Source organism: Cottoperca gobio, chromosome 4 (assembly GCF_900634415.1).
Source record: "Cottoperca gobio chromosome 4, fCotGob3.1, whole genome shotgun sequence".
NCBI classification, from domain to species: Eukaryota; Metazoa; Chordata; class Actinopteri; order Perciformes; family Bovichtidae; genus Cottoperca; species Cottoperca gobio.
The window spans coordinates 11,376,280-11,395,734 of NC_041358.1; the positions used below are offsets into that span (position 1 = coordinate 11,376,280).

General features: G+C 40.8%; 1 protein-coding gene across 2 annotated transcripts; it reads right to left on the bottom strand.

Annotated features, from left to right (window-relative positions):
* Positions 1-700: 700 nt before the first annotated feature.
* fam102bb (family with sequence similarity 102 member Bb) lies at positions 701-18,117 on the bottom strand. 2 transcript variants are annotated; one of them, XM_029429699.1, is made up of 11 exons: positions 17,868-18,117; positions 14,686-14,806; positions 13,562-13,591; positions 13,010-13,126; positions 12,739-12,785; positions 11,747-11,841; positions 8,167-8,268; positions 4,596-4,824; positions 3,249-3,385; positions 2,318-2,387; positions 701-1,385 (listed from the first exon to the last, which is right to left on the bottom strand). In XM_029429699.1, the coding sequence occupies exons 1-11, from the start codon at positions 18,011-18,013 to the stop codon at positions 1,343-1,345; spliced, it is 1,137 nt and encodes a 378-aa protein (XP_029285559.1). In that variant the 5' UTR covers positions 18,014-18,117; the 3' UTR covers positions 701-1,342. The 2 variants fall into 2 exon arrangements, with proteins under 2 accessions (XP_029285559.1, XP_029285560.1); XM_029429700.1 differs by having other exon boundaries at positions 8,167-8,265; positions 17,868-18,116.
* Positions 18,118-19,455: the final 1,338 nt, after the last annotated feature.

Below are 19,455 nucleotides of genomic sequence, written 5' to 3' on the forward strand. Positions count from 1 at the left end.
GCCCTTTTTATAGTAATATTCATCATAGAAGCCCCATTTCATATTCGGTATTTACAGTCCTACAAAGGCAGACAGTAGTAACTTGAGTAGAAAGACAAACTGCTAACAGACAGGAGTTGTAATATCTTCATTTTTACCACACAAATAATTGTCAAACATAATGCACACAAACAAAAGCAGATACTTCTCTCTGCGTTTGGATAATCTTTAGGGAATTTGAGTGGAACACAGTTTGTACCAACAAAATGTGTTCTTTCAGCTTTGTTTACAAAAATAAACTAAGATTTATTTTATAGTCTTTAGATTTCAGGAATTCAATGTATTGTATGTATTCATATATTTATAGTAAAATAATTTAATACTTTTAAAATATGTCATTTGATCGGTAGCTTAATCACACCAAAGCACGTGAAAGTCAAAGGTAAAGATGGAGGTGACCGAGATCTGCTAAAATAGTGAATTGAAGATACCGGATTACTAAAAGGTCAGTTCATGTCACAAACATTTGGAAACTCAAGTTTCAAACAAATATGCCGTTACTGCGTTTGCCTTTGTAGGGCAGATTAGTCCTCAGGAAACATAAGATTTTATTTTTATCACAAGTAAGCAAATTATCATGTTCTACCATTTTCACACACACACACACACACACACACACACACACACACACACACACACACACACACACACACACACACACACACACACACACACACACACACACACACACACACACACACACACACACACACACGTCAAATAGCTCAAGTCTGATGCCTCGTCTTTGTAGTAAAATATTCTCAACTTCAAAACACCAACGGTTGTCAGAGTGCCAACAACTAGAACTTTTTAGCAGCTTGTAGGTGAATATTAAAAAGAACATCCTACTTAAAAAGGAAGTCCAAAACAAACACTGAGAGACTAAAGGAATGTATTGAAAGCGCATTGCATACTCCTCTTCAGTGTAGATTTCAGTTTGTTCTGATGACGCACACACAGCCTGTCCCGTTGTCTTCCAGTTCCTAACAGTTTAAGTTGGGTTTGGATGCTGGGTGATTTAAAGTTTGACCTCAAAGATGAGGCTAATCTACACCCAGAACATGAGGCGTGGACAGTTTCAGTTACATGTTAATGTTTCGAACAATATGGCAAATGTTTAATTTTTCATCTCTTTTACTTCTCGCTCTTAAGAATCAGGGAGCTACGATATCATTAAGGAGATATGAACACAGGAGGGTACTGTTGTAATGGCAACCGTTCAGAGTGATCAGGTCACGTGTGTGTGCTGTAGGAATGCAGATTGAAATTGACACAGCCTTGCCTCCAGTCTGAGGCTGCAGGTCTAACGCTTTATCACCACCTGCTCGTACGCTCCGGCACCAACCCTGGCATTACAAGAAAAGATCAAAATTAGCAACCCGATGTAATACGTGGCTCGCATATCACACAGACTTGCAATGAATCATCATTTTATCAATCAATCATCTGCACCAAACCACGTCATTATTTAAATACAGAATATCAATACACAGTAAAAATGTGCCAAAAGTTGGGGAAGCATTCCACAGGAAGTCCATCATTTATATAATTATGTTTTAACCCATCGCTGGGCTGCAGTTGGTGTCAGGCTGTGCCGTTTAATCTACTGGTCACCAGGACAGGGGACGCCATTCTCTAACCCTGACCTAACTTACATTTAAGGTCCTTTTAACTAAAACAAAGAGCAGATACTTGGCAGCTTGACCCTATTTTATACATCTACGCTGTGTCTGCTTAGAATACTGCAGCTAATCCCAACTGGCTTGATGGTCAGTATCATGCTAACGCCATGGCCCGCTGAATAGTCCAGCTGTTATCACTACTCATCAGCTCCACTTGTCTTACAAATAGTTAACTTGTTTTACACCACTTTGTTTGACTTCTAAAGCGTCCTTTGATCCTATCCTCACACACGCAAACAGCAGATACTCTGTGGCATAACCTGGACTTATATCTACATTATATCTGCTTATGTAATGTCATTCGTGTCGCAGGCATCTAGTCATACAACAAAAGTACTGGACAAGTACGCTAAAGGCTTCTGGAGGAAAGGGTTAGAATTTAAAAAAATATGGCAATGCGTCTGAACCAGAGCGATGGACCAACCGTCAGACTGATATTGCCATCCCTAGAGCCATGTGGCAATAAAAGCTGAACAAATAACAACTTATTGACGGCAGTTATTGCACTCTTATCCTGAGAAAGTTGGAAGTGCCAATAACTGTTGAACCCTCTCCATCTACTATGAGGAACAAATCATTGAATGAGTAAAGGTCACCTGGTAGGGAGGTGATGGCTTCCCAGGGCTGTGCTTCCCCCAGGGCCAACAAACAGACGCAAGCCTTCCTCTGAAACAGACGGAGTTGCAGTAACATTCGGTCAGTACAGAAAGCACCCACATCCTCCTGTATAATTCTTGTCATGATGAGCAGCCAGTTGCTAGGCAATCTAAAAATAATCATGTATTGACAGCAGCTTTCTTTTCCTAGCTTTGAGCTGGATGAGACCTTGGAAAGAAAAACAACGCCCTCCTCAGAGTACACAGACTGACTCATGCAGTAACACAATACTGTCAAGTTAATTATTGTACTATTCAAAGTAACTGCATTTACACACCGTCGTACTTCAGACTGTGGCTGCAACTACGGATTGTTTGATATAAATTAAACAATATTTTTTGCTTCATTACAGCTGAAACAACTATATTTATATATTTATTTTCAATCATTGTAACTCAGACAAAACGAGAACATTTTATAATCTCACTTTGAGTTCTGGGAATATTGGAGGGGCATTTTCCAATTAGACAAAATGAATAAAAGACAAGTCTGTGTATAAAATCTTAAGAGCAAATGGTTGTTAGATGCAGCCCACGTCATTTATTTTTATTGTATATTAAAAAGGGGAAAAAACTAAATATTAATCACAAATTCTGAAAGCCCAGGATAACATCAGTACAACAGAGAAACTGAAACCTGCAAATGTTTTGCATTTTTACTATATAAATCACTTTTACAAAACAATTTTCCTATTAAAGTCCCGTCAATAGAGTAATCGATTATCATTTCAGCTACAGAGTTGGAGAATATGGTTGTGTTTTGTAACTTTCCTTTAAGAGACATGCACAGCATCCGCAGCCCAAAGAAGTAAAACCTGCAGATATTGCTAAATAAAAGACGCCTCACTGTTTCTCTGCATGTGACGCCTACCTTCAGCACTGGAGTCCAGTAGGCTGGGTGTGAAGTCTTGACTCTGGAGAATCTTTTCCACAACATCGTCAGCATCCACCCGCGTGTCGTCCATTCTCTTCAGCTGAGACTCCATGGAGTCCTGCTTCACAGGGTGTCTGAGGGGAGGGCAGTCATTTTATGTCTGTTTGACCACTAATGGCTTCCTTTCTCATACTGGATCCACATTTCTATTAGTGCTAAGCAGGAATGTGGTCAACTAGTGAGCCGAGGGATTCGACCCATCTAAGCAGCAGGAAGTGATGCCCGTCTTCAGTCAACACTTTATTATTTGTCACTACTGGTCTTTACCGTTTTCTTCACACTTTTCTTGCCTATAACATTACAAGCTATGCTCAACTTGGCAGTTAGTTTAGTTATGGCATACTACATGATAACTTCATTATATTTGTATTCAGATTTTTGGTGCATATTCTTTGAGCAGTCTTCTGAAAAAAAACAGGATTTCAAATTTAAAGGAACCGTTCAACATATCGAGAAGTTAGCTTTACCTTCTTGCCAAGAGTTCGATGAGACGATCGATACCATTGATACCTCTCTCGTAGGTACATTTGAAAGTGTAGCCGCTTAGCTTAGCATAAAGATTGGAAGGGGGAAGCAGCTAGTCTGTCTTAGTCTGAAGGTAACAACATCTGCGTACCAGCACCTCTAAAGCTCACGAACACATTATATCTAATTCTTTTACTTCATCAATCCAAGAACTGAAGTTTATAAACGTTATGGTTTCAGGGAGGATATGAGCCGCACTATTTGTAGGCTGGGGAAGTCAATTCCTGTAATCTTGTTGTCAGTGAGGTTGCCAGGCAGCCAGTGGAGGCTGCGAGTGATAGTTTCATAGTTACATTTAGAGATATGAGAGTGGTATAGATCTTCTCATCTAACTCTCGGCAAGAAAGCACATTTACCAAATGTGTGAACTATTCCTTCAAAAACCTGAAACTTAATATCTGGAAAAAGTGACACATGCTTCCGTGTGTGAGGTGAGAACTACATGACTACACGTAAAATCATCCCGTCGTGGGTTTGAGACGCTTCTCCGCTTGATTCATGGTTGGACATTTTTAGATCCCACAAACACAATGACTAACGTTTTCATACATCCCCATAGAACCCCTACTGACGCCACATAATGAAACCAGATACTCTTCCCCTGCTCTGCCTCTGCACTGCACTGCAGACAGCCGCTTCCTTAAATGTGACACAAGTCTCAGGTGTGATCAGATCTTCAATTTGTTGTCATTTGTTGACTGATTATTATTTGGAAGTACTTTTCATGAATGACATTTCTTTACTTGGCAAATGACCCACCTGTTGAGTCGTTCACAGGACGAGGCGCTCCGTACCGGTGTACCCGGCGGGTTGCTAGTGGTGGTGGTAGCGACTGGGTGTTCAGGTAGAGCAGGACAGGGTCTGGACTCTCGGTCCTCGCTGGGCTCTGGGATGCTGCCGATGCCCGTCGAGGCGCTGCCCACTGAATGGTTTCTCCGGTGGCTGAACTCTGACATGCTGGAGGAGCGGGAGTGACCGGTGCTGTATCCTGAGAGATGGCGGGAGAAGCTAATTACCAACGAGCCGAAACCTGCTACGAAGCTACGTAAAGCCGAGGGGAGAGGCAGCTTCAGGAGATAACTCCCTGTGGGCTCATCACTACGAGTGACCTCTTTCACATCGTCAAGTTGTTTTCACCTCAATACGTTGTATTATTATACAGAAATACTGATTATATTTGCTTTAAATAAAATGTTTTAGAGTTACCTCAAGTGTTACATTTACAGGTTAAATGCATCATCCTCTCTCTAAGACGGTGCACACTGATCTTTGACCAGCAGCTCGTTGTATTGGATATAATGAGAGGCAAAGTGTAAAGCGCTTTGGATAAAAGGGTTATATAAATGCAGCCATTTATAATTTCATTAGATAATGTATATGATTTGACAGCCATGTTAAGTACCTGTACGCCTTGAGGAATCCTGCAAAGCTGTATTGTAGCTTTCTAAAGATTGCAAACACCAGCTACCAAAGTACATTCACAATATTACACATTTATGTAGTAATGGCACCAGTGGTCTAAGCTGCATTTAAACATTAATGAAAGAGCATCATTTTTAATATATACACTTAAGTCCAATATTTGCTTTTCTACAGATGAACTGCCTAATATCTGATTTAAAAGTTGGATTCATAAATTAATGATGAGGAGTTTTACAGTGTTAGTTTATTCTTTCCTGGAAGAACCCACTTTGCGCTGCCGTTCGAGCAGATTTTCAACTTGCAGTGTGTTAAAAGATTTAGCAGTTTAGCAGAGTTGCACTGACACCCACACACCCACGTGCTGTTCGTGTCTGCAGGAAGCCACATAAAGGCCGAGGCTTTCAGAATCAGTGACATCTTCTGAATCTCTTCTCAAAACCAGAAAAGAAAAAAATGAATTTTCTAAATGTCTGATGTTATTTGCCTCATTGCAGTCCTGAAATGTTTTAATCCTGGTTCAACCATGTAAAACACTTTGGGACTTTGTTTTTAAAAGTGCTATATAAATAAAGTTTATAATAATTATCTCAGGGCATCAGTTCACAGCAGCCATGGAGGAGCACACTTCACACACACACACACACACACACACACACACACACACACACACACACACACACACACACACACACACACACACACACACACACACACACACACACACACACACACACACACACACACACACACACACACACACACACACACACACACACACACACACACACACACACACACACACACACACACACACACACACACACACACACACACACTAATATGAGGCAGGAAATACGTCTTTAAAATTAAAAATTAAAGAGCCATAAGATCAGCTCTCAGTGCATCGCTCTACTTCCTCTCATCTTTTATTATAGTCATCTGATCCGTCTGTAATGGAAACTGGAGCCTGAGGTTTGCACTGTTCTGGTGGGGTGTCACTGGAGAATCATTTGTATCACTTCGCTCCTCTCTTTAGTCGAAAGCTTCTCTCAGTTTGAATTTACACACACGTTTTCTCCAGTCGTAAAAATAATAATATGAGAGCAAAAGATTGATGTAGTTGAGCCTGGTTGAATTCTGTCTGCTAGGAAGGATACATATACTATTACATCTGTAAAAAAAATGGTCTATACGTTTGCCTGACATACAGTATATCTCAAAAGTGAGTACACCCTTTAGATTTTTGCAAATATTCTGTTATATCCTTTCAGGGGATAACATTATCCTACTGAAACTTTGATATAACTTAAAGTAGTCAGTGTGCTGCTTGAATAACAGTATAGATTTATTGTCCTTTGAAAATTACTCAGTACACAGCTGTTAATGTCTAAACAGCTGGCAACAAAAGTGAGTACACCCCATAGTGAACATGTCTAAATTGTGCCCAAAGTGTCAATATTTTGTGTGACCACCATTGTTATCTAGCACTGCTTTAACCCTCCTGGGCATGGAATTCACCAGAGCTGCACAGGTTGCTTCTGGAATCTTCTTCCACTCCTCCACGACGACATCACGGAGCGCACGGATGTTGGACACCTTGCACTCCTCCACCTTCCTCTTGAGGATGCCCCACATGTGCTCAATTGGGTTTAGGTCTGGAGACATACTTGGCCAGTCCATCACCTTAACCTTCAGCTTCTTCAGCAAGGCCGTTGTCATCTTGGAGGTGTGTTTAGGGTCATTATCATGTTGGAAAACTGCCCTACGGCCCAGTTTCCGAAGAGAGGGGATCATGCTCTGCTGCAGGATGTCACAGTATATATTGGAATTCATGTGTCCCTCAATGAAATGCAGCTCCCCAGTGCCGGCAGCACTCATGCAGCCCCAGACCATGATGCTGCCACCACCATGCTTGACTGTAGGCAAAACACATTTGTCTTGGTACTCCTCACCAGGGTGCCGCCACACACGCCGGACACCATCTGACCCAAACAGGTTTATTTTGGTCTCATCAGACCACAGGACATGGTTCCAGTAACTCATGTTCTTGGATTCATTGTCTTCAGCAAACTGTTTGCGGGCTTTCTTATGCATCGGTTTCAGAAGGGGCTTCTGTCTGGCGTGACGGCCATACAAACCGATTTGATGCAGTGTGCGGCGTATGGTCTGGGCACTGACAGGCTGACATCCCACTTCTGCAACCTCTGCAGCAATGCTGGAAGCACTTGCACGTCTATTTTTGGAAACCAACCTCTGGATATGACGCTGAGCACGTGGACTCAACTTCTTTGGTCGACCCTGGCGAGGCCTGTTCCGAGTGGAACCTGTCCTGGAAAACCGCTGTATGATCTTAGCCACTGTGCTGCAACTCATTTTCATGGTGTTGGCAATCTTCTTATAGCCAAGGCCATCTTTGTGAAGCGCAATAATCCTTTTTTTCAGCCGCTCAGAGAGTTCCTTGTCATGAGGTGCCATGTTGTCCAGCATTCAGAGAGAATTGTGCCCAAAACACCAAATTTAACAGCCCTGCTTATCATTTACACCTGAATCCTTGTAACACTAACGAGTCACATGACACCAGGGCGGGAAAACAACATCATTGGGCACAATTAGGACATGTTCACTATGGGGTGTACTCACTTTTGTTGCCAGCTGTTTAGACATTAACAGCTGTGTACTGAGTAATTTTCAAAGGACAATAAATCTATACTGTTATTCAAGCAGCACACTGACTACTTTAAGTTATATCAAAGTTTCAGTAGGATAATGTTATCCCCTGAAAGGATATAACAGAATATTTGCAAAAATCTAAAGGGTGTACTCACTTTTGAGATATACTGTACATGTCAGGTCAACAACAGTGAATCGTGGAAAACCTTTAATTTTTTTTAATGTTTGGTGCTTCTACCTGAGAGTTTGGACTGTTGGCTGGCGTAGCTGGACGTTCGGGAGTGGCCACAGCCCCCAAGCTCATCAGAAACAACAGGGCACTTCCCTTCTCGACTCTCTGCTAGATTAGAAAGAACAGAAGAAAAGACAAACAGGATGACAAAGGCCTTAAAACTCTACAAGAGTCTAACATGATTTAAGAAAAAAAACAAAACTACGTCAGACTTTTTGAGCAGGACAAGCACGAAACCAGTCGAGGCCCACGCTGTGTACTTATTTAATACCAAAGCTCATCGTCAGCTCAATACACCAGCATGTGTGGCAGGGATAGTTATTGTATGAAAGCAGGAATAACAACATGTTTCTAAAGTAAAGATGTGTGGTCGGTTGTACTAAAGACGTGTCAACAGTTTTCTCTTCTTTGCAGAGTAAACAGACGGATACTGTATAACGCACCACTTCATATATGAACGTGATCTGATGTCGGTCAGACAAGCTTCTGTCTTGTTACATGTACTCCGTTATCTATATTCTGTACAACCTGGATTGTGTTAATCGCTGTTGATTTGTAGCTTCTTTCTGCCAACAGACAACAGTTAGAAAAACTCCCCTCTGACACACACACACACACACACACACACGGCAAGTATCTCAACACAGCAGTAGCTCGAGAGAAGAAAGCCGAGTTATATGACAGTTTTGACAACTGAGATGGAACTGTGTGTACAACACGTGCAGCAACATGAACACGTGTGCCACCTTTCTAATGTCAAGTAGGCAAACTGGCAAAAAGCTGAGCTGCAAGAAAGCAGAAGAGTTCAGAGTTCAAATGTCTGCAGGCCTCTGCCTCAGAAACACAACATGACATAGACAACATTTAAAGATGCCAACCCTGAGATTCATAGGAGAGTCAAAAATGACTAAATATTTCAGCATGTCCTCAAAATCCTGTTTTTAATGTCCCTAAATGAACAGAAAAGAATGTCACTTCTGGAGAATGAAACACACCATAAAGTAAACCAGTGATCACAGCCAGAGACAGGAAGCTCAAATGTCTTTTACCTTTTTCTTTTACAATTAGTTAATGAAAAACATGACAAATGTAAAAATTCTTGTATAAATATTTTAAGTATTTGTTTTGTGCAAAATTCAAGATAGCGTAATATTTATTATAAACAAAAAGTTTTAAATCGTCGATCATCTTTGACCCGCTTATGAAAGCTTGTGGGTTTGCATCCAACGAGGAGGATAAGCATACAGGCATATCTTACAACAAAAATCCATTTACACAATAATACATAAGAATTCCTCCTAATAACACCTGCTCATACACTGCAAACATGCACAACCCGAGACACGATGATGCTGATGTGAAAGAGCATCGTCTTCAGCACGCGCACACACACACACACACACACACACACACACACCCCCCCCCCCCGAAGACTTGCACACGCTCCTATTTTTAACCATGTAAGAGCCTCCAGAGTCGGAGCAGATTGTAGCTAATCTAAAAGAGAACTAGTTTAAATTATACATGAAATAGCGGCGCTATCCTCTGAAGCTTCCAAGAGGAACAACATTGCAACTGTTCACACATTGAGAAACGCACACAGAACAAGAGAGAGGGGGATGAGACTGGGGACAGAAATGTAGCAGAAAAGGGGCAACTTCAAGAGAAATATTTTTATTGTGCTGGATGGGAGATAAGTAATCGTGATATGAAGCACGAGTGCATCAAGCTGGAGAGACATATTGTGGAGCAGTTGTTCCCAAACCGTGTGATAGCCATACATTATTATAGCAATATACAAATATATAAAAAGTTATGGATCTCTGGCGTCGACCACATAGTAGAATATAATAGAAATTGACGCTACAACAATGACGAGCGATGAGGTGATGTTGAACAGTATCGTGTGCAGTGAGCTTACACAGCTAAGCAGACGGCATCTAATAAAGCTGAACATTAGTTCTAGCCTTATGCTAACAAGTCCAACGGTTGGGAGGAATATTTCAGCTTTCTAAAGGTTTATCAGGGATATGTCTGTTTCATTTAAATTTAAATCTACAGTAAATATTAGCAGGAGCTTAACATTTCTCTTTCCCCGCATTTTCTGTCTCTCTCCACTATCGCTGTCAAATAAAGAAAAGAATATACATCGGGTAAAATAAGTATTGAACACGTCACCATTCTTCTCAGTAAATATATTTCTAAAGATGCTATTGACATGACATTTTCACCAGATGTCGGTAACAACACATGCAATACACACATGCAAAGAAAGCAAAACAAATACGTTCAGAAATTAAGTTATGTGTAATAAAATGGAACGACACAGGGAAAAAGTATTGAACAGAAACCTATCAGTAATTAGAAAGCAATCCCGCCCCTCGTTAGTGCAAATTAACATCAGCTGGTTCAGTCCCAACTGATGGCCTATACAAAGGTCTCTCATTACTGATGTGTCCCACAAGAAACATCTCATGATGGGTAAAAGCAAAGAGCTCCCTCAAGACCTTTGCAACCGTATTGTTGCACAACATACTGACGCATTGGTTCCAGAAGGATTTCTAAACTTCTGAATGTTCCAGTGAGCACTGTTGGGGCCATAACCCTTAAGTTTCACCATAAACCAGCCACGACCAGGTGCTCCTCGCAAGATATCTGACAGAGGAGTGAAACTAATCATCAGAAGAGTTGTCCAAGAGCCAAGGAGCACTTGTGGAGAGCTTCAGAAAGACCTGGAATCAGCTAGTACAATTGTTTCAAAGAAACAATAAGTAATGCACTCAACCGCCACCATGGCCTGTTTGCACGCTCACCACGCAAGACTCCATTGCTGAAGAAAAAGCATGTTGAAGCTCGTTTAAAGTTTGCTGCACAACATTTAGACAAGCCTGTGAAATACTGGGAGAATACAGTCTGGTTAGATGAGACCAAAATATAACTCTTTGGATGCCATAATACACACCATGTTTGGAGGTCAAAGGGCACTGCACATCACTCCAAACACACCATACCAACAGTGAAGTGTGGAAGTGGGAACATCCTGGTGTGGGGCTGTTGTTCAGCATACGGCAAACTCCATATAATTGAAGGAAGGATGAATGGAAAAATGTACCGGGACATTCTTGATAAAAATCTGCTGCCATCTACCAGGATGATGAAGATGAAACGAGGGTGGACAATGATCCCAAACACACAGCCAAGGAAACTCAATTGGTTTCAGAGAAGGGAAATAAAGCTGCTAGAATGGCCCAGCCAATCACATAACTTCATTTCTGAACTTATGTGTTTTGGTTTCTTTGCATGTGTGGATTGCATGTGTTGACATCTGATGAAAATGGCACGTCGATAGCACCTTTAGATATATTTACTGAGAAGAATGGTGACGTGTTCAATACTTATTTTGCCCGCTGTATGCATATATAAGAACACGAATGTAAAAGGGAGAACAAAACTCGAAACCTAAAATCAGCTCAGCACACAATGGGATGGCTAAAGCGTGCTCTATCAGATGCCTGCAAATGTTTGGGTGACCAGCAGCGTGACTAATGCAGGGCAGAGGAGAGTGATGTGGCTTGATTTGTCTCACCAGAACATCCTTTCTGTGAGTCTCCTCCTCTCCTCTCCTCCAGCAGGCTCTCTCCATCACCCTGGATCCCGATCACTGTGGCTGTGGAGGGGGGCCTGGTGACACAGGAGAGACAATGAGGCTTTTTCTTCTGTCTTGTATTTCAATATGTCAATTGTTTAAAAATGCAAAGCAAGGGGGCGGAAGATTAATCAAGGAAAAGAACATTATTAGGTCATAAAACGTTGGCATTCAGCAAAAGTGACTATACTAGATACTCGCAATGAAAGAAGATGCAGCTTTTGGCATAAACATAAAGACTACTGAATAATTTTTAGGTCAAAATTTGCCCTTGGGTGAAGCAGCATTTCTCTCTCTGTACAAACACACACTTTTACTCACAATCATATTTCTACTAGAAAAACTAGTACGACAACTTACAGAATTTACTTGCACGATGAAATCAGTCATGGAAAGGTTAGCCAACAGTTGTGTAATTTTGGATCGTTTGATTCCCATAAAACGTTCCCAAGTGTGATGAAGCACAGTGACGCTGTCATTACCGCACCTACAGCAGCAGACTTGGATCAGCTCCCAAATAAATGCAATCCGCAGCAGATTTGATGTCATAACTTAATGTCCTAATACAGATTCTTACCTTTATTTGATATTGGTAGTGGAGATACAGACAGGAAATGTGGGCAGAGACAGAGACAGAGAGAGAGCGAGAGAGAGCGAGAGAGAGAGAGAGCGAGAGATTCTGATCGAACAAAGAGGACACCGCTTTAAATTGGAATTCTGTCCAGGTCGGTGCGTTTGTTTTGGTTTTATAGGGGACAGTAAATATCTAAATATGGGCATGTTCATTGTCGAGCTCAGGCACGAGAACGGTTTCAAAACTACTGCAATTACATTGTTTCAAGAATCTCAATCCCCCGCCCTGACTGACGTGATACAGTATCAACTGCAGATTTGACAGCATATTAAAGTTGAAGAATATCTCTTTAACTTACGTTTTAAAACAGGGATCCCCGGACATGAGCTGTGTACTGATGATGACCTATGAAAAGAACAAGAGACTTATTAATCTATTCAGGTTTGACTTGCATTCAAGGTTTCCATGAGCCTGGATTCTTACTAAAGAGAAATAAAAGGTTTTGGTTCAAGCATAGCAAAACTTCCTAGTTGAGAAAAAGACCCGGCTTGTATTCAAAGCACCAACGTTTCCTCCTAAAGAAGACAACTTAGACGGGTGTGGATGCGTTACCGTGGCTTCAATGTTACCTTGAGAATGGAGTTATCCTGCCGAGTATTTTTGGTATCGTAGCCTTCCAGCAGACATCTGCGGGTTGTATTCCCTGAGCCGGCAAACTCTGCTAAATTCAGATCTGCAAAACCAAGCTGAAGGACAAAGAATGAACTGAGTGAACTTTGTTTTCTCTCAGGAGACTGAGGTTTCGCCCAGTCAGCACTGCGAACATCTCTGGATGTAAAATGTCAGGTCATGAGAGACGTTTCAGGGAAACTGACAACATTAACACTTTTTACAATATTGTTTGGATGGTAATCTTCAATATTTATATTAAGGGGAAGAAATGCTTTAATCTAGAGTAGACAGAACACAGGAAGAGGTTTAGCACGATAAATAAGGGCTTTTAAATAGTGAGAGCGTGAACACATGACATAATGAGCCGACCTGCAGGCAGTGAAGGCCATCTGTGTGCTACGGGCTCACATGGCTATCTACATAAACATGGCTGATTACTGTTAATCTAGGTGACCTGGAGGTGGGGTTAGCAGATGGGGGTTGGATGACGTAAGTATGTCAGGAATTACCTTTGCAAATGCCTTTCCACCTTTCAGCTCCTGGAAAAGAGAAGCATAAACATCTTGTTGATGTAATTAAACATCTCAACTCATGCTTCATTTAAAAAAGAGATGACATTAGTGATCACAATCTCACGGTCAATTTAGTCAGACATGTATTTGAGTTACAAAACACTTGGATGGGAAAATAAAGTTCAAATGTGAATCCGTTAAAATCAGTATCTATTAGTTTTCATTCATTGTGCTGTATATGTGCTGAGTGTAATGAAGACAGTATTGCCTAAACGTCAAGTCATTATTTTTTCATGAAATCAGATAAATAGCAGAAAACATTGAACCTTTGCTCCGTGTGTGTGTGTGTGTTTGAGAAAGACTGTGAAAGTGTGCGTGTGTGTGTGTGTTAAAGTTGGTGACTAATAACTTATATCATTTATTATAGTAAACTATAATAAAAACCATATTACAAATATGCTACTCCCCATCAACATAAAAATGACATCCACACTGCAGCACTTTTATGTTGGGTAGCAAGAGGCAACGGCTTGACATTTAAAGTTCAAACTGAAAATACTGGTAAAGGGAGCCACCAGTGAAGGCAAAGTAACGTAGGTTTCTCTGGGCACTTGACATGCTCTTTGTCCTAAAACAAAGAGGGCAGGGCACACCAGAAAAGGCATTGTCGCTACAAAGTGGAAACACAAGATGCCTTTCACCAGGAAGGCTAAAATCAAGCTTAACCATTTCCTTACGGCCTTAAAAACATAACATGACATAATTAAAACAACCAGTGTACAGCACTGTCGTGTTTATAAGGTTAAATGTTAAAGGACGGGAGAAAAAGGAAAAGACTTCACTGCTTTTTGCAGAATGCTGTGTTCATGTTTCACTCTCAGGTTTCAAATTGCCACATAAAGAGTGACTGTAACCAATACCAGAATGTAACCCAGGTACAGCCTTTGTGTTAGCAAGGAGGAGACACTCCTCTCGATTGCAGCCTCGTCTTTACACTGACAAGAACAAACCTTCGCCCGATGCCTCTTTCACCTGAACCTTGTACATTCACATGCAAAGCATCACATTATGGATCAACAACACTGAGGTATATCTATATCTGAAGTGTGGACACACTGTACCTTTCTGACGGACACACGGCACACACACGGGTCCAGTACACCCGTCCCTGCATTGGCACTCATCTTGCAGGGGAAAGAAAACCGTTTCCTCCATCGAACACTGTTGGCCTGCACCGGCTCCCTGTAAAGGGAGAACACAAAGACTTAGACCACCTTTGAGCCCTCTGTACGGTCAGATATTATGCATGTGTTGTGCATGTTGGGGTCTCAAAGGCTTCGTTACAGTTGGAGGAGACACAGATAATGCCTTCTGATTTACACGAGTAGAGATCGGTGCAAACACTGGCAGGGTTTGGGATTTCATTCTGCCGTTTTTGTACTGCTGCTCCAGTAACATATTATTATAATTAATTAATTATTAATATATATATTATTATAATTAATTATTAACAACATTGGCCTCTTTTATAAAAATGTGAAAATGGTTGGGAAAGACATGTTTATGTTCTTAAAAGCAAATATTGAAAAAGATGTAAAGCATCTACACATATTACATATTTAATATTGTTTTCCTGCCTAGTCACTAGTTTCTTGCCGCCTTGACCACAACCGTAAACTGTGAAAGTATATCTTGATTTCATTCATTTGAATAGACCTATAACTATTACATAACAATGAAAACCACTTAGGTGGAATGCATCCTCACGTCTCTTCCCTGCTCAAGGCTAATGATTCAAGTTGCCAACACGAGCGGCGCTCACGTGCTTAGCCTCGGATTTTTCTGGCCACTTCATAAACAGAAGTTTTCACCAATCGATTCATTTCACTGCCGTTTCCAAACGGGACGGCGGCAGGTGTAGCTCGGTTTGGCAAGAGAGTAAAAGAGAAACACATGCACACACATCACCGGCCCAATAACTAGAGGGTAAAATGAGTGTGTCGCCTTCCCTCGGCGAGAGGATGAGACGAAGTGAAAGAGAAAAGAGCGTGTGTGCGTGGGCAGCATTACGATACCCCAGATGGCCTCTTTTTCACTGGCATCCTCTCCTCTCCTCTCCTCTCCTCTCCCACTCACCTAACCAACTCCCTGCTGTCAAAACAGTCCGCATGCCATTCATTTAGATCAAGTTTGCTGGATTTAAATACAAGCAGAGCTGATGGTTTTCCTCTCAAATACAGTTCCATTTACATGCAACAGTCAATACATTGGACAACCTTTTGCAAAAGAGTCAAAGACGGGGGATACAAACAGATAATGTTGTAGTGCAACAAGTGACGACATGAGACTTGGATGATCACCCGGGTGTGCAGATCCCTGTTAAGACAGTTAAGACTGACTGCATATACAGGCCAGAGTCGTGCACTGCATCCCTGCCTCACTATTAAGAAAAAGCAGCAGATGTGTGACTAATGTTTTACAAATGCTGACTTCATCCTGGGGTTGATACATTTTAGAGAGTGAACTCTCAGAGTCTAAGAGGGAACTCCCAGCCAGATGGACACAGTGTGCTTCGGGAATTCTGGCTTGATTGTGTGTACTGTAACTCACAGCACTTCTCAGTGCTGCAAAATCCTATTAGTAAGTGTGAGCAAGTGTGCTTTTAAGCACACGCGGAGGTCATATCACTCATCCCTATACAAGGGTCAGATATCTTGTTAAACTACAGCTGCTGTCCTTTTAAAAAGGCTTCAGGTATAAACTCTTTTTTTACATTTTTTTTTTTAGCTGCAAAGAAAATATCCCGTCTGAATTTGTCCACAGAATGTTATACTTTCAAAAAGGTGAAGAAGAAAAAAAAGAACCTGGAAATGTTGTTTTAGGCAGCAACAAAGCTGCAGTCCTGATGACAATCCACACCAAAGGAAAAGAAATGCTCGTAAAACAACATTCCTCACTTCCCTAACACTCGCAGTAGGGATGACTCAAAAGAGTGTCAGAGGAAACATTAAAGTTTGGGGGTCTAACTGCTGCATACAAATGTGATTTAACGGCACTCAAGACTCAAATTCTGCTGGCTAAAACCTTCCAGACCCAGAACAGGATGTTTTAATTAGATTCTCAACCCTGTGATCTTCATTGTCTGGGTGATGGGATTAAATAACCTCGTACAGTTGACAGAATGTACAAAGAAGATTGCAGCTACATTAAAATGACCTTAATGTCATGACCCAAAACAGGTTACAGGGGAGACGACTGTCTATGCTCGACAGCAACAGTGAGCATCACCGTGCTGCTGCGGTGTACTGCAGGGCGACTGAGAATAGGTAACAGGACAATATTTCCAATTAGAGCTAAAACAATTACACATTTAAATCAATGTTTTTCTTAGCCTTAACCCTTCTATGATAATAAGTTGAATATATTTGGGTTTTGGATCAAAGCTGTAACTTATGAGTGAGAGTAAACCCAGAACATGTTACGAGGAAGATGACTGTCTTTGCTTGTCTCAACTGGACAGCATTATTTGCATATATGACACTGTGGAGTGAAGGGTGACTTTGAGTAATAGGTGTCATTTCCTGTCATGCGAAACTAGTTTAAAACATTTAGAAAAGGTAACATCTTTCAGTTTACCAAGTAGGAGACAAACATTGTGTCACACTCTTCCCATTCATTTACACAGGAAGATATTTCCAACAATAACACAGCATTGTCTTACTGATCACTGTCTTTACAACCATACATTGCCCTTGCATTTACCAGTTATAATCAATAACAGGTTAACAGAGCAAGACAGTTACTGTATGACCAAACAGGGGACAGAGACAGCTAGTAGTATTGATTAAGCAACACTAGACGGAGGACTCATATTTAGCTTTGTGGCAGTTATGTGACAAGTCAGCGGCTGTTAATTGCACAGTAATCAATTCCACAACCAGCGAGGAAGTTAGCCTTGAACACGAAGCCAATGCAAACAATTAGAGGATATTTCAGAGCACTATTGATCACACATGCTAAAGTTTGTTTTCAGGCGACGCTAACATGTCGTTTACAATTCTGCCTCAGTTAAAACAGCTTTGACTTGAAGGTAACGTCACATTTGGACAACTAAAAACAGCGTTAGTGGCAGACAACTGACTGACGTTAGCTAGTTTCTAACGATAGTCACGTAGCATGTTAGCTGGTTAGCTAATAATATATCATAGTAGGCTCGAGTTTCTAAACTAGTTTAACCAGAAAGCTGAATAAGGCAAGTCCAGTCAGTGTTTATGTGACTGTATAAACACCAAATAACCCTCACCGAGAAGACTCCTCCGAGAACCCGCCGTCCAGCAGCCTGACTTTACAAAAGAGGACACCGTTGACAAAGGGGACCGACGAGAGCTCGTCAAGTTCAAAATCCACCTTGAACTTGAATTTCTTCTTTTTCATCATCATTAAATCCATACACAGATTCAGTACTCTTGAGAAGATGCTCTAATCTCGCCCGCCGCTGACATTACAGCCCCATTGTGTTGTAGTACAGTGTTGTGCTGTGGGAGGATGGTGAAGCTGCTTGTAAGTCAAACTGTGAAACTCACGAGGCGAGGGAGAAGTGCTACTTCCTGATGTGAATTTTCAAAGTAAAATAATATACTTGGAATATTACTTTATATAAATACTAGTGGTAGAAGAAGTATTCCAATATGTTACTTAAAGTAGCAACACTACCGTGTAGAAATACTTTAAGTGAATACTTTGAGAAAAAATCCTGCAAAATGCAGAATTTCACAATTTCTGAATAAAATATATTATATTATTGGATTATAATTATTGATGCATTACTATGTATATCCTTTTGATGTTGCAGCTGGCAAATGTGGGACTGGTTGTGTATCTTACGCTATAATAATATAGCATACCTAAATAATTAGTTGATATATATTATGAATTAATAATACAAATCTGCAAAGTAACAAGTAGCTAAAGCTATCAAATAAAAGTAGTAGAGTACAATATTTGCTTCTGAAATATATTGGAGTAGAAGTAGAAGGTGGCCTTGTAAGGAAATACTCAAGTAAAATACCTAAACATTGGACTTAAGTAGGCCTACTGTAGCCTACTTCAGTGTCTGTACTTAGTTACATTCCACCACTTGTATCTTATGTAAAATCACAAATAAGTCTCAATGTTGCCTATTTAGTAATAACCATAGTAATACATTATGTTCAAGTTTCCAGATTTTTTTACTTTTACTCTTTCTTTACTTAGAAATGGAACAACAACACATACAATTTGTCCAGGGCTCGACTGTTTTAGTGTAGGCCCATTCATTTTAAATTATGTTAAAATTTGCAAGCAGATCAGCTTTTTTTGGTCAGATTTATTCAGTGGTAAAATAAGTATTCTCAGATTTTCCACTTAAGTAAAAGTCCTGCATTAAAAATGTAACTTAAATAAAAGTACAAACGTATTAGCATGAAACTTTACTTAAAGTTTCAAAAGTAAACGTACTGATATGGCCCATTTCAGAATGTCAGTGTACAGGTAGCTGGTATACCTGCTGCGCATTACTGCCTGTTGCACCTCTTCTGGTGCCCACGGGGCCAGCTGCAGGGTTGGATTAATTACAGTTCTACTGAAACGCGTTTGTCTTTTATTTTGAAATAAATGAGGATTAAACGGATGTATAGTAATGACAGCTTTAGCTTGATTAGAGTTAGATAAATCCCGCCTCCTCCCCGTGTCGCTCCCTGGCGGCGAGTCAGAGCATAATATTAACGTGCAGTACAATAAGAGTGTCACGGCAGTGTCTTGGTTGTACCACCAGGTGGCGACAAATGTAACATGACAGCAGCTGGTTTCATTTTGTTGTTGTAATCTGTCAAATCAATGCTGCCATCATGTTA

What these genes read in the sequence shown, in the direction of transcription:
- fam102bb (XM_029429699.1), bottom strand. Translation starts at nt 18,013, where the DNA reads ATGGATTTAATGATGATGAAAAAGAAGAAATTCAAGTTCAAGGTGGAT. An exon ending in CTCACAGAAAGGATGTTCTG is followed by an intron (nt 8,269 to 11,746) that starts GTGAGACAAATC and finishes TTTCTAATCTAG; the next exon opens with CAGAGAGTCGAGAAGGGAAG. An exon ending in TCCTGTGAACGACTCAACAG is followed by an intron (nt 3,386 to 4,595) that starts GTGGGTCATTTG and finishes CCCTCCCCTCAG; the next exon opens with ACACCCTGTGAAGCAGGACT.